Source organism: Pezoporus wallicus, unplaced genomic scaffold (assembly GCF_028554395.1).
Source record: "Pezoporus wallicus isolate ANWC-B61680 ecotype Strahan unplaced genomic scaffold, APGP_CSIRO_Pwel_v1 contig_5352, whole genome shotgun sequence".
NCBI lineage: Eukaryota > Metazoa > Chordata > Aves > Psittaciformes > Psittacidae > Pezoporus > Pezoporus wallicus.
The window spans coordinates 2892039-2906507 of record NW_026639660.1 but is presented as its reverse complement, the minus strand read 5'-3'; the positions used below and the strand labels follow the sequence as shown (position 1 = coordinate 2906507).

The 14469-nt window shown below is 55.6% G+C and overlaps 2 protein-coding genes across 16 annotated transcripts in view; one reads left to right on the top strand and one right to left on the bottom strand.

Moving 5' to 3' along the window:
• Positions 1–2304: 2304 nt before the first annotated feature.
• LRRC73 (leucine rich repeat containing 73) lies at positions 2305–8597 on the top strand. 2 transcript variants are annotated; one of them, XM_057415451.1, is made up of 6 exons: positions 2308–2700; positions 3143–3303; positions 4306–4428; positions 5647–5747; positions 6362–6545; positions 8140–8597. In XM_057415451.1, exons 1-6 carry the CDS (start codon positions 2429–2431, stop codon positions 8208–8210), a joined length of 912 nt encoding a protein of 303 aa, XP_057271434.1. In that variant the 5' UTR covers positions 2308–2428; the 3' UTR covers positions 8211–8597. The 2 variants fall into 2 exon arrangements, with proteins under 2 accessions (XP_057271435.1, XP_057271434.1); XM_057415452.1 differs by lacking the exon at positions 4306–4428 and having other exon boundaries at positions 2305–2700.
• A 1134-nt stretch (positions 8598–9731) lies between these two features.
• TJAP1 (tight junction associated protein 1) overlaps positions 9732–14469 on the bottom strand; it is a 38723-nt gene continuing 33985 nt past the window's right edge. For all 14 annotated transcript variants that reach the window (XM_057415444.1, XM_057415437.1, XM_057415446.1 and 11 more), the window contains one exon: positions 9732–13615. In XM_057415444.1, the coding sequence (XP_057271427.1) occupies positions 12299–13615 (1317 nt within the window). In that variant the 3' untranslated portion in view covers positions 9732–12298. The remainder of the gene's footprint in view (positions 13616–14469) is intronic.

The following is a 14469-nucleotide window of genomic DNA, read 5'->3' as shown; positions in this document are numbered from 1 at the left end:
GTAGCTGCTCCTCATTCACTGTTTTTTTAAGTGTTAGCACTTAATGACATCAGTCAAGAGAGTCAGCCATTCCTTGTGCCCCCATTAGGTAAACAATAAACTACCTTCCCCATACCTGCTTCATAACTGCACATGACAAGGAGGCAATATCTAGTTCTTCACAAAATACCATTGCCAAATTCCCCTCTCCATAGCCCTTAATTAGGTTCAGTGAGCCAAGAGCCAAAGCTTTGAACCATTAACTCCCGTGCCACTTTTCATAACGTGTTTGAGCATAAAGCAGGGTAGGACCCTTGTCTCCTGAATGTGCTCTTGCTCTTGACAACATGCAGTGAAGATGCCACTACTAGGGCATCCTCATCAATACTTCAAGGCCTCTGCTGTCAACTGAAGTGGGACACATCCCAGGGGCTCTCCTTCAAGCACCTCTCTAATAATAGCCTGTTCAATGAAGCATGGGTTAATTAGTGCCTGGAGCTAATTACAAGGTGAGACTCAGTGCAGTCTCTCAGTCAACCTGTACAGATCAGCAGCTGCTATTTTCTCGGCTACCCCCCTGCCCACCACTCTGACACCTAGCCTCTGCCCCTTACAGCCCTGGAATGCATAGGATCTGGTTCTCACCTGGACCATTTAATGTGACCTTAGAGATTAGTTGCTCAGTTTTTGAAAGCCACCACCTGTAACACAACTGGATGCTCACAGCTGCTGCTCATATCCCAGTGCAGACGTGTTGCCAGGCCAGTGTTCTGCTTTGATGTGTCTTGCAGGTACAGAATCAAGCTCATGCAAGTATGTAGATAGCTCTAAAGAACAGCAATACTCCAAAAAACTCAAAGGGTATGATGACACCTACACTGTAAGTTAGATGCTGCAGCCAGTCTTAAAGCTGACATCCAAGTCCAGCTTCTTATCTGCTGCTCTCCTTGTCTTATCCAGGACCTAACATGCAGCCCTCAGCAATGGTGACCTGCTCCTCCACTGAAATGGAGAACTGCTTCATGTCCCCATCCTCTCCCATTTTTCCCCTCACTTTCCATCCTCTCTTTTCCACCCAGGCCTGCAAACCAAGCAGAGGAGCCTGGGTTTGTCCCAGAGTTACCCACCAGACTGGAATTCACTTGAGCGTTGCTGTATGCAGCAGCCAGATTAGTTATGTGCTAAAAGCTGCCTACTTAGGCGGTTTAACCTAATTTCCACATCACTGGCTTCCTTTTTCAGCTCAGTGGAGTTGAAAACGCTGGGGCCCTGCTTCCTATTTCTCTCCAAGTACAGGATTACCCAACGAGGGGGTAGAGGGGACAAATCCCTCTGATCTGTACCTGTAAATGAGCAGGGAGTGAGGTGCATCCCTCACACTTCAGGTGGGGCTGAGGGAACAGGCTGTGTGCTGCAGGAATAAGGAAGCCTGTGGCACTTCCCCAGCACTCCACCTTTCACCAGCTGCCTCCAAGCACCAGCTCTGCAAGCCCTGGCTGTGAAGAGTGGTTCACACCAACCTCACCATCAACCCCTGGGTCCAAGCTTAGGGTGTAGTGGGTTTAAACACTGCCAAAGCTGGTGGAAGACTTTTGTTCCTCAGACCAAGTACACCATGGCCCAGTGCCTTTGGCACCTTGCCCAAGTGGTAGCAGGGCAAGCAGGGAGAGCCCTTCCCAGGATCTTCTCCCACTCTCCCTCCGCTCCTGCACCCCCTCAGCGCCAGGGATGCAGCCCCGGACGGCCTCAGCCCCGCTGTCTCCTCAAGGCAGCAGGCAGGAGCCGGCAGGCGCCAGCGTCGCCCTCACCGGCTTCGAGTGGTGCCGGGGCCCAAGATGGCGGCGGGGAAAGCCGCTGTGGGATAGGGGTCCCCCACGCACACCCCCTTCGGCGAGGAGGCGGTGGCCTTGCCCGGCGGATGACGAGGTGAGGGGCGGTGGGCGGTGCGGGCCCGCCCCGGGCGGTAGGAAGGCCAGTAGCGGTGGCAGGCGGGAGGCGGGGCGGGGCGGCCCGGCAGGTGCGGGCGGAGCGGAGCGGAGCGGGGCGGGGAGGGGAGCTACGGGGCTGCTCAGCCCCCGCCCGGTGTTGCTGGAGCAGCGCAGCGGGGTGGTGCGGTGCGGCCCAGCCCAGCCCAGCAGGGCTCAGAGCCCGGCGCCGGTGCGGATTAGCCCCCGCCGATGGCTCCCCTGGGTCTCGCCGCCCGGGTGGAGCGGGGCGGCCCCGCGGCCGCCGGTAAGGCTGCGCGGTGACGCCCCCGGGGCCGCGGTGGGCCGGGCCGGGACTGCCCGGCGGCGGCAGCAGCAGCAGCAGCAGCAGCAGCAGCGGCGGCGGCGGCGGCGTTGGCGACCGCCCCGGCCCGCAGCGCGCAGCGCGGCTCGCCCCCGGCGCCCCACCGCCGCGACGGGGTCGGCGGTTGTCGGCGGCTGGCGGGTCCCCGATCGGGGGGAAGATGCTGCCGGGGTCCATCCAGATCTCCGGGGAGACGCTGTCGGGGGCTGAGATCCGAGACATCTGCGAGAGCCTGCGGGAGAACTCGGTGCGGCTGCTGTCACTGCGGGGCTGCCAGCTCTCCGAGCGGGACTTCGGGCATGTGTGCCGGGGGGTGGCCGAGTCCCGCTCCCTGGCCCAGCTCAACCTCAACCTGGGCATCGTCTCCAACATCAACCGCGTCAAGCAGTTGGCCGAGGCCCTGAAGACGAACCGCTCCGTGCAGTCCCTCTTGTGAGTGCAGCGGGGCGGGTACATCGCGGGGTGCCCCTGGCCCCCTCCGGGCGGGGAAGGGTCTTTTAGGGCTCTCAAATCCGAGCTGATCCCTGAATTTAAGCCTTGTCGGAGGAAAAATGCCCTTGACGCTGTAACCCCTTGCCCGTCATCCGGCCGGGACGGAGCCGCCTCTGCCCCACAGGCTGGGCACGGTCCTGGCCCTCTCAGTCTGAGCCTCTCCAGCGTGGCTGGCCCGGTGGTGGGGCTGCCCCTGCCCCGCTGGCATCCCCTGCACACCCCAGGGGGGATACCGTAGCGGCTGAGGCTTCCCAGTGATTTTCCCCCACGTGGGGTTAGCATTTATCATCCTCCTCATTCCGTCTGCTTCTCCCTCCCCACCAAGGTTAGTTAGCCCCCGGGGACGAAGGCTCCATCGTAATTTTCCCTTTTACCTGCGCAGCCTCCATGGGAGTCCCCTGACAGATGCAGGCTTGGCCCTCCTCAACCCTGCTCTCTCCATCCACCCCTCGCTGGTGGCTCTGGATCTAGGAGACTGCATGCTGGGTGATGAAGGCATCAACCTTATCTGTGGGCTCCTGCCGCCTGACGGGGCCAAGTCCGGTAAGCACCAGGGGCTGTGGGCTGCACGACCACCAGTGGCGCTTTCACACAGAGCAGATGTACACAGCAGTAAAGCCTCAGCCCTGGAGGAGGCCGGCTCTATGGTTTGCCTGGGCTGAGGAACTGAAGCAGAAAAGCCAAGCAACAGAGGAGCAATTCCCTTGGGAAGGGACTTTCTGCTGTTGATCTGCCCTGCTGACAGTTTGGAGTTCAGGGCCCAACAGGTTGCTTCTTGATCGTGACAGGAGCGTTTGAAACTGGAGGAGGGGACAGCTTGGACTTTGAATTTATTATTTTGCATTTGTGTGTTGATAATGATCGTAGATAAATATATGGTGTGCCCCCACCTCAGCACCTGCCTTTATTGTCACTGCCTGGGAATTGGCCTTGCTTGCGGGTGCACTCCCTGAGTGTGTAGGTGCATGGTAATAACCTTAATGCCAAAGCTCAGATCTTTGCAAGGGATGATCTTTGGTGGTCAGAGGCCAGCAGGCTAGTTAAGCTGAGAGCTGCCATGTGCTGAGGTAACACCACCCCTCTCCTGACTCACAAAGTGCTTTCCACCGCTCCCCAGCACTTTCTAGATGTGTGCTTACAGTGCTACTGATGCTGTTATCTCTGCTGGCTACCCCAGCCCCCAGCTGCAGGCTTCAGAGCCTACTGTCCCTGTTATCTCCTCTCCAACCTGTCACCTCATGCCACCTCCTTCTTGTCAGTCATCTCGCACACACCTTACTTGTTTCCATTCTATTTAGGGTAAGCAGGACTCAGGATGGGAGCAGAGAAATAGGGCGGTCGCAGCATGGGCAAATGAAGAGCTACTGCTGAAAGCAGTGAAATATTTCACTGTTTAGTGAACTATGTCGTGGTGTTTGTCAGCGTAAACCAAACCCTTTAGCCTGTCAGAGAACAGAAGACATGACCCAAAACTGTTCTGATTAGTTCCCCTGAGACTGCCTCGGTGACCCTAAGGCTCTGGCTTGGCTTCTCTCTCTTCTCCAGGCCTCAAAGAGCTAACTCTGAGCGCCAACCCAGGTGTCACAAGCAAAGGCTGGGGGCGCCTGGCCATTGCAGTGGCTCACAGCTCCCAGCTCCGTGTGCTGAACCTGGACTACAACCCCCTAGGTAAGCTGGGGGGCCAGGGAGGAGGAGCAGGGGATGCTGCACTCCTGTCTCTCAGCATTTGTGCAGTTTGCACCAGTGGGTGGCTGGACCAAGATCTACAAAGGTGGTGGTAGAGCATTACCAGTGGGATGGGGCAGTTTCTTGCATAGATGCCTTCTGATCCCCAGCAGTGAGTTCACCTTGACAGGTGCCTTCAGTGTAGGGAAAGCCACCCTTCCTGCTCTGGTTGTGTGAGGTGGCCACATGCCCTGCAGGGAGGCGCAGAGAGGAAGTTGTGCCTTGCCCACTCCACTACCTTTGTCATCATATTTGGCCCTCCACGTGTCCCCTGTTCCTGAAGCCCTGGGGCCTGATGCTGGTTTGGCAGATGCAGTATGTCCCTGCACTCCCCCCTTCATCTTCCTGGTGGAGCAGGAGGAGGAGGAAAGCCTGGCACTCGTTGCCATAGAAACCAACTCTCTTCAGCTCTGATGCAAGGTGGTGAGGAGGAGACCAGGCCGTGCCTCCCTGAGTGCCAGTCTCTCCTCACCCAGTCTGGTCTGGAAACAGGAGCCTCCCTGCAGGCCCTGTCTGCTTGACCAGGTACCTCCTCCTGGGCAGGAAGGGCCCCAGGGTGTTACCTGGCAGCAGCCTGTTGTTTTTTCTTTCCAAGAGAAGGTGTCACAGTTGTACGGTATCTTGGCACTCGCCCGGGAATATCAGGAGAACATGCTGGAGCCCTGTCTCTTTAGCAGCATCAATCTTTAATGCTCCTGGTCCTGCTGCAGCCACCCCCAAAGCCTGTCCCCTTTCCAGGGAGATTGTGCAGGGTCCTCTGTCCAGCTACAGCCTCCCCCTAGACTGAGGTATTCACCTCCTTATTCTGCGTCTGGGATGCCTTACAGGGATTGTTAAAGGCCCTCACATTCTCGAGTAGGAAAAATATCTGGGGAGATATGGATCCTTGTGGAATAAACCCAATTTCACTGTGTTACTTTGTGTTCCCCTGATAATTGGGGACTGCTCCCATTACTACAAAATGGTGTACCTTTACCTTGTTTCTTTTCTCAGTTAACAGCTTACTCCCTCCCCACCCACAGGGTAACTGAGATTTGGAAATCAAGAGATTTCTAAATAGTCGGAGGATGTTTCCATGACAGCCCAAGGCCCATGAAGGCATGTAGTGTTACATGAGAGAAGGCAGGCGCTGCTGACAGCCCCGCTTTGCTTATCCCACAGGTGACCAGGTAGCAGGGATGCTCGCTGTTGCTGTGGCTTCCAGTCGTACCCTCGAAGTTCTGGACTTGGAGGGAACAGGACTTACCAACCAGTCAGCCCAGGTATGAGAGCACACTGTTACTCTACAGCATCACTGATGTCTCAAGGGCATAGGTCTTAACTGTTCATAGAGGCCCCGGGACCTACACCTGCTTCCAATCCCCTCCCCAGGTCCATGGCACCCCTTCCCTCCCTGTGCCCAGGGGTGATGTTGCTTTCCCCTGGCCCTTACAGCTACAGGAGGAGATTGTGAGGCACAGTTCTGACCTAGGGCTCCTGGACCTCTCCCACGTCATCAGGGAAAAACACACAACTCTCTGTAGTTTGGAGAAAGTAAAGGGTTGGGTTTGTGATTGAGGATCAGAGCTAAAGCTTTGTGGACAGATACAGGCCAAGGCTTGTTAGCACAGGCTCTTCTCTCAGAGTCCCAGCTCCCAGCAGGAGGAGGTGACTAGCCTATAGAGCCAGGAAATCCAGGCTCAGCTGTTCCCACAGAAAGATGGGAAGTTCTCAGGCTCTCAGAAAGCCTGGTGCAGGGAGGTCATGGCCAAGGGAAGGTTGAGGTAAGAAGAGGAGGGCTGGAGTTTGCAGGGAGACAGAGCATTGAAGCTCTTTCTGCTCAGCCTAGCTGCTGTGTGTGCTGCTTGACAGCCTGTTTATCTCGCTCTCCATCTAGACCTTGCTGGATATGGTAGAGAATTACCCCACAGCTCTACGGACACTCATCCTGGCAGAGAACAACATCAGTCCTGAGCTACAGCAGCAGATCTCTGACCTGCTTTCAGAGGGTGAGGAAGAGGAGGAGACAGAGGCTCGCGAAGTCACAGCCAGGGAGAAGAACCCCTGGATCTGCCAGAACAGTAAGAGCTCTGGGACCTGGGCTGCGGGCAGGGGCTGACAGGCAGGAACTGGGGTGTCTGGTCTTTTGTGGTAGGGCAGGTGAATGGAGTCTGTCCTTTATCCCTGTGAACTGGCATCCAGACAGCCTCCAGGTGCAGCCTTCATGTTAAGTAACATTGGGCTGAGCTGCACTTGGAAAAGCAGCCTCCAAGGACAATGCAGCTGCTGCAAGGAGTGGCAATGGTGCCTCAGAGGCATTTCCCTGATGCTGCAGGAATGAAACCTTTGTGCAGTCTTAAAACTCAAGGGCAGGAGCGTCAAGGATCTCAGGGGCCTTTGCCAGATATCCTAGCCAAAACTCATGTCATTCCTCATGCTTCCTGAACCTCACTGCAATCCGCACAGCATCACCTATTCCTATCTCTGCATCCCAAACATGTGAAGGGTTAGCCAGGTGCCACAGTCTGTCTGTTGCTTGTAACATACAAAAAGGCGTATTATGGAGATAGCAGTAGCCTGTTGTGTATTGCTTGTATATATGACACTGTATATTGTCATGCCTGTGCCCTGATCCTGCTGGTTTTCATTTTGTGTTGGACTTTTTACCTTTAGTTGTCCTTTCTTCCCTCCCAGTTCTCTTATCAGACTAGCAGGAGACAAACCCAACCACTCCCTCAGCCTCAAAACATCTGATCCTCATTTATTAGCACCATAAAAATCCTTCTGCTAGCAGCTCCGGCCAAGTTTTGGATCCAGTTTCCAGAAATTAATCCCCAAAATATTGATCCCACGCAGCAGTTTCCAATGTGTAGAATGGGATCACACAAAAAACACAGCCACTACATATGTCCCTTGCCTACAGGAAAAAACAGGGTTGTTTTCTGCTTATAAAGCCTTCTGGACGGGAAACTGGTACCCTGCTGAGTTTCTTACTTGCTGTGCGTGCCCCTCCTCCTTGCAGCTGATTCACTTGGCGTGGGGAAGAGTTCCTGGCTGGCGCTCTGTGCCACCAGAGAGCCAGAGAGCTGCCCTCACCTTCCTGAGGCAGGAAGGGCTGCACAAACCCTCCATTCATGCAGAGCTGAAGGTCAGGATTTCCAGGCCTCTGCTGCCCTGAAATGGTTGCTTGCCCACTGCCTTCCCTGCTTCTGGGAAGGCAGTACCACTGCCCTAGGTGGGTTTGGCTGGCTTGCAGCCTGCCAGCCCTGTCACACCTAGACACTCTCTGGATGAAAAGACACAGGGTGAGTGCAGATTTAAAGGCCTGTGCAGTGCTGGGTAATGCACAGTGGGGTCAGCACAACCATTGTCACCTGCAAGTGTGTGTGGGGAGGGTTTAGAGCTGATGCTCCTTTCCATAGCAAAGATAAATGCAGATTCCCCACCCAGGGCTCTTACTGCTGTCTCTGCCTTCCCTCCTCCCCAGACATCAATTTTGTTCTGCTGCATGGCCAGAGTAGATATAGTTACTACTTAATCTCACAGTCCTCTCAGCAGTTTGCTTCCCACCCTGCTGCACTATAATTCCTCCTCCTCACCTCTGGATCTGGAATACAAGCCCAGCACTCTCTGGCAGCCCGAGCAGCTCATGGTTTCCTCCCTCTCTCACCACAGATTCCAGCTCCCAGATGGTCCTGATGACGTCAGGTCTCGGTGACAGCCTCTTAGCAGAAACAGAAATGTAGCTGGGCTACCCTGCCTGCTTCTGCCGAGAAGAGCACTGTGCCCGCGGGCAGGTGCATCCACAGCTCCCTGCCACCGGCGGGCTGCCCCTGCTGTCTTCTCACACATTTCACGTCCTGTTGATGCCTCTCCTGGTTCTCTGAGTGCCGGAGCCTGGCCCAAGCGAATCTCTACACACGTCTCTGTGTTGTCACGCACCACATTGGCCGCTTGTGCTTGTCCAGTCGCTGCCTGTGTAGCTCACGCTGCCCTGCCTCCCCCCTGTGCCCTGTTGTGCCTGCAGGGCGCAGGCTGTATTTATTCAGATGTGTATAAGAGATGTTCTTTCTATTGCTTGTACTGCTGTTGCAATGAGAGTTTTATAAAGGTCACAGACATGGCACCACTCATGGCAGTGTCCCCTCCATCACTCTGCACCCCCTGCAATGGGGCAGACACTGGTGGGTACCAGGAACAGGCAGGAGGTGTGTGGGGCCTCAGAGCACCAGCAGCAGCCTGCCTTGCCCGTGAGCTCTCCTGCCCCCTGCGAGGGCAGGGTCCGAGGATGTTCACCTGGCCCCCCAGGGAGGTTGGTCGTAGTAACCCCTAGGCTTTTCCTCTGTCCAGCAGCAGAAATTAGACCCCCTCCTGCATGGAGGTTGGCACCAGGTGGCTGCCTCAGCACTAGTTTTCATTGCTCAGCCAGGTGGCTCTTGCTGGAGCTAGGTAAGGAATATCATGTTTCAAGGCTCATATTAGGTTGGAAGATTGTGGCAGCAGCTGCTACTCAAGGGAACACAGAATAAAATCATTAATTATGGGGACAAAGAAACAAGAAACTGCTCCTCTGTTCCATACCCCCAGGTCAGAAAGGCACAGGCAGCATAACTTGGGAGAAGGAGGAAATTTCATCACACTCCTCTGACCTCTCAGCCAGCAAAATGCTTGAAATGGGGTAGGCAGAATTTTATGAGTAACCCTGAGGCTGCTTACAGCACAGTAAGCTTCACTGTAGAGGTTTTTTACTAGTCAAACCTTTACAGCCTTTAAGTAATGTGAAAATTGCCCACATCGTTTTCAGTGTTTCTCAAAACTTGCCTGGTCAAATAATCTGCCCTTTTTTTAAGCTGCTGTGAGCTTCTGAGTCAGAAATGACACAAATGCTGCTGTGAACAATGCATTCTGGTCTGCAGGCTCAGTCTGATCTTTGAGCTGACAGTCTACATTCAGAACCAAAGTTTGCAGAGACTGGATTAAGATTAAAGAAGAAAACCACAGCTCATCCCCACACATTACTCCTTGCCTGGGATTGCACCTCTTCTCCAACACAGATGACTTGATTTGCACAAGCACCTGGAATCAGGCTGTTGCTAAAGTGGGCAGTCAGGATGACCAATGAGTTCACAGCTTCCCTGGGAGAGCTAATGAGTAGCACACACAGTTCAGCAACCCTGGGACACTGTACCACAACAGGATCTGCTCCCTCACATGCTCAGGATCAGTTCAGGTCTTAGCCAACAGAGAACACTGTAGCCACTGCCACCTACTTTTAAAATAGTTTATTTCTGGTCTTAAAATATACATCAGTTTGAAAATGTCAGAAAAAAAACACATTAGTTACAGATTAACAGTCTGGAGTTGGGACACTGAAAATGGGTCAGCTCAGGGGCCCAGAGCCAATACTGCCAGAGGCCAGCAGGAGTGCAGAGGTCAGGCACCATGGCCACTGGGAGAGGGCTCTGCTCCTCTTGAGGCTCCCCCTCAACCTCTGCCAGCAGCCTAATGCTATGAAGAAGGGTCTGGTGAGGCACTGGGCACCCCTTTGCCACCCCTCCATTTCTAAGCCTGCCTTGACCAAAGGTAGCAGAGGGAGGCTGGCTCTGCCCAGCACCATCAGGCTAGCTGCTTCAGCAAGAGTGGGGTTGGTCCCCTGACCAGCACACCGGAAAACGGGGCAACACCTCCCCCTCAGGGAGCCAGAGGAGCTCACTTGGTGAGCATCCAAGCCCAGGTGATGTTTGTGAGGCAGGAGCTGGCAGCCACTGCACGTACAAGCCCTCAGCAACGCTGCAGAAGAACAGAAGAAATGCAGCAGTGGAGCAGCTGATGAAAGCAAAAGCAAGGACCTCACCACCACGTTCAGGTCCGGGTGGATGAACACCCTGCAGGCTCAGAGGAGGCTCCTGCTCTCAGCAGCAGCCTGTTTGCACAGGTATCCAGCAAAATACTGTAGTGAAACACCGAGTTCCAAGTCCCCGCCAGAGGGTGGCATCAGCTCCACAATGTTGGAGGTGGGAAACGAGGCAGCAGGGGACGTAAAGCAACCTACAGAACCACCACAGCCGCCTGCAGCTCCCTTTCACAGGCCCTGGAGCCTCCAGGCTCAAGCTGAAGCCCTGGCTGGCCCCAGCTGCAGGCCCTGTCCAGAGACAGGGGTTTCAGGAGGGGAGCAGGGCCCGAGGCAGCTCTTGGCCACGCATCTTGCTGTAATCTATGAACAGAAGCTCCCTTCCCAGAGAGAGGGCTGCTGGTTACAGCCCAGTGAAGAGCCCTCGCTGAGCAGGGTGGGAGGACAACACAAACCCAACTCAAAATCCAGACAGCAGGCTGAGGACAGCCAGTGGATTCAAGGGGGAGCATGGCACAGGGAACCAGGCTACCCTGCCTTGCACCCCTCGGGGAGCCAAGAAACACCAGACAGACAAGGGCACAGGACAGTTAAAATAGGATGCCTGGGCTTTGTAAGCCCTCAAAAAAAAAAATCTACATCTACAGACCTCTCCCCTTCCCTCCCCCCTAACAAGACACTGAGCACAAAAGACTGAGATGAAAAGTCACACATTATCGCACTACACTAGGAGAAACGCACAGACAGGCCCTATCCAGAAGGGGAGGCCCCAGAGAGGCACCAGAGCCAGCCTGGAGCCCCCGAGAAGGGGGTGTGCGAGGAGCCCCTGGCAAAGGGCTGCTGCTGAGCCATGAGGTAGTGTGTCTGCAGGGAGCTGCCCTCACATCCCTGCCAGCCCTGCACCGAGCCCAGTGGCATCCATCACACCTTGATCGCCTGGAGCAAGACCTTGTTCTTGAGTCTGGAGGGGTTTCTGCAGGTTGGAAGCCAGGATCAGAGGGAAGCACAGCGCCAATCTGAGCCTCCTCAACACACCCTCAATGCAGGCATCAGACTGGCTGCCAGCGGCTGTGTCTGTTTATGCAGGGCGGGGAGAAAGGAAAAACAATACACCCCAAAACCAAAGGCTTGAAAAGAAGAAAGCAAGCCCACCCAAGAGCAAAGCATCAGCACTGTACAAACAAAACAACAGCACGAAGAGCAGGGGAAGGTGTGAGGGACACACAAACACAGATCCCAGTGCCCAGGTGGTGCCTCCCAAACCACCCCAGCAAACAGCACCCATGCCCCACGCCACAGCACCAGCATCCGTGCACTGCCTTGGGGGGGCCTGGATGCTGAGCCCAATGCAGGAGGCAAGCGATGGGGACCTGCAGAGGCAGATTCTGGAGAACCACCCAGAGGGCAGCTGGAGAAAACAAAACCAGCAGGAAAATGAGACACCAGAAATCCCAGCACATCCCCAGGGGCACAGAGCCATCTGCTGAGAGAGTCCTGGTGCCCCACTCACAGCCCCTGGGGGCTCCCAGGGAATCAGACACCACCACACAGGCACTCTGCCCTGTTGGCACAAGTTAAAAGAGAGCAGAGCGGCTGCAGGCAACCAGCATGAGAGCACCCAGGGCCTCAGGTACCTGAGTGGGAAGGGGGAAGGAAGATGTGAGCATTAAGAGGCACAGGCACCAGGACGAGGGGTACCAAGAATGAGCTCCGGTACAGGCACCAGTGTGAGGCTGTGAAGAGAGCTGCGACTGTGCCAGGGCAGTGGGTGCGCTTCTGCACACTGTGTGTGCTAGTACTGTGGGTCTGAGGTGCTGGGGAAGGTGGACTCCAGCTCTTCCAGGTAGCAAAAGAAGAGAATAAATACAAAATTTCAGAGCAGAGCCCCCCAGGAGGAGGGTACTAAAGGGGGTTCCTTCCTCAGAATTGGACAGATGGAGGCATCCCACAGCTCTGCAGCATGTGGCTGCTTCTTGCCCTGCCTCAGCTGAGAAGGTTGCCTTGCTCCTGGGCTTGCGTCAGACTGTCTTTGCGATGCAAGTGGTGGACACCCATCCTCTTGGGACTGCGGTGCGGCCGACTGAAGGGAGGCTTGACCCTGCCTTCTCCACTTTCTTCTTGGGCACCTCCTTGGTTGCTCTCCTTGCTTCCCTGGAGCAACATTTCTCTCTCCTCAGCTGGGCTCTCAGGCAAGCCCAGGTCTACATAGTCCTTGTGCTTCTCTGGTGAGGGGCTTCCAGGCTCAGTGGTACCCCCACCACTTTCCTGCAACAGCTTCTGAGCTTCATCCTGGGAGAAATCTGTACCATAGTCTGAGGAGAAGTGGCTCCTGCGGGCTCTGGACTCAGTGCTGTCTGTCTCCACGCTTGAGTCCCGGCTCACAGTCCAGCTGCAGCTCTGTGCAGACTCCTCACCATCCGAATAAACTGAGGCCGCCCTACCCAGCTCCTGCATAGAGCGGCTGAACCTCTTCTGGAGCTCGGGGGCTGTGTCATGGCTGAAAGCCGTGCGGTTCATCAGCACCCGCTCCGAGGTGGGGGGAGCCTTGTCCACAAACATGCGCTGCCAGTTGGCCAGCAGGTCCTCCTCGGAGCTGGCGGAGCTGGCAAAGGCGCTGGGGATCTGGGGGGGGCTGCTGAACGGGCTGCTCTGGGAAGAGCCGTGAGGCCGGGCTGCTTTGGGCGACTGCTGACAGGAGCAGCTGGAGGCTGAACGGCGCCCTTCTGAGGCAGGGCTGTTGGGGAGCGTCCGCTGCCTGTCACAGCTCTCGTCTTCACTCTGCACCAGGCTGAGGGAGATGGCCTGGCGCGTAGCATACGTGCAGTTGGGCAGGGGGCTGTTCTTTGGGATCCTTACCTTGTCTTCAGAGAACTCAATCACTTTGCGCCCAGGGTACATCGGATGGGGAGGGGATGGTGTAGGGTACGGGCTTAGCTTCTCAAAGGCAGGCACCTCCTCCGGCACACTCTCCACACTGCTCTGAGGCTTGCAGCCACCATTCTGCTGTTTTCCTGCATCTCCTCCCTCCTTCCCCGACTGTCCTGCACTGCTGCAGGCATCAGGAGGCGTACCACTCATGTCCACGTGCACAAAGACATCCTCGGCCATGGGACAGCTGCCACTGCTAGACTTGGCTGAATTCAGAACCAGAGATTCTGGTTTCTCCAAGACTCTGGCAATCACCGAGGTGGGAACAACATCAGATGGAGCCAATGTATGAGTTGCTTCTTGACCAGGGCCTGCGGACTCCTGAGTGCTGTGCAAATGCTTATTGACCATGTCCTGCAGCTCATAGGGAAGCTACAGAGAAGGAAAAGGGCATTAGAATGGGGCTGCCACGCAAACCACTCCCAAATAACCTGCCTGCTCCAACCAACCTTCACGTGTTCTTTGTACTCATCTTGACCCTGTTTGGGGGTCACCTACCTTACCCTGAGAAAGGTATCTCTTTCCAAAGCTAACCTGCCCCATGAGCGACTGTCAAGGATCTAGCTGTCACACCAGTCATGTTTCTAGACCATGTTCACAGGCCCCGCTAGGCAAAGGCAGAAAGATGGCCCATAGGCTCAGTCCCCCATGCCTGTGAGCACAGAGACAAGGCTCAGCCAGTGCGTGCTAGGAAGGGGTCTATTGATCTGTGGAAAATCAGCTGGTGGTTGCACTGAAGCGACTCAACAGCTCCCAGTGCTGGGATCCACAGTGCTCCCTGAACGCAGTTACTGCAGCTATTCTGCCTTGGCAGCCTGCCCACAGAGCAGAATCGATGCCTTCCCTTGTTCTCACCAACTCATCCCACTTCCTCACTCTCCCCCTTTCAGAGAGACAAACATGGGGTTTATAACCAAAGCTGCAGGACTGGGGTCTCAGCACTGCTCATTTTCCTGCAAATGGGCACTACAGCTCTCCCCATCACCTTGGCAGGCTGCCCTTGCCTCGGTCACCACATCCATGCACCACGTGAAGTGGAAAGCAGAGCTCACTCTCAGGGTCTGACCCATCAGAGGCAGGAGGAAAGGGGGGACACTGCATGACAACAGCTGGCTGTGAGGCTCTCTGCACAGCTGCTCAGCACCAACCCCCTGCCAGTGAAGCCATGTGAGACACAATGCTCTGAGGGGCAGAATGCAAAGCTCCAGGGAGGAGAGACAGCTGGG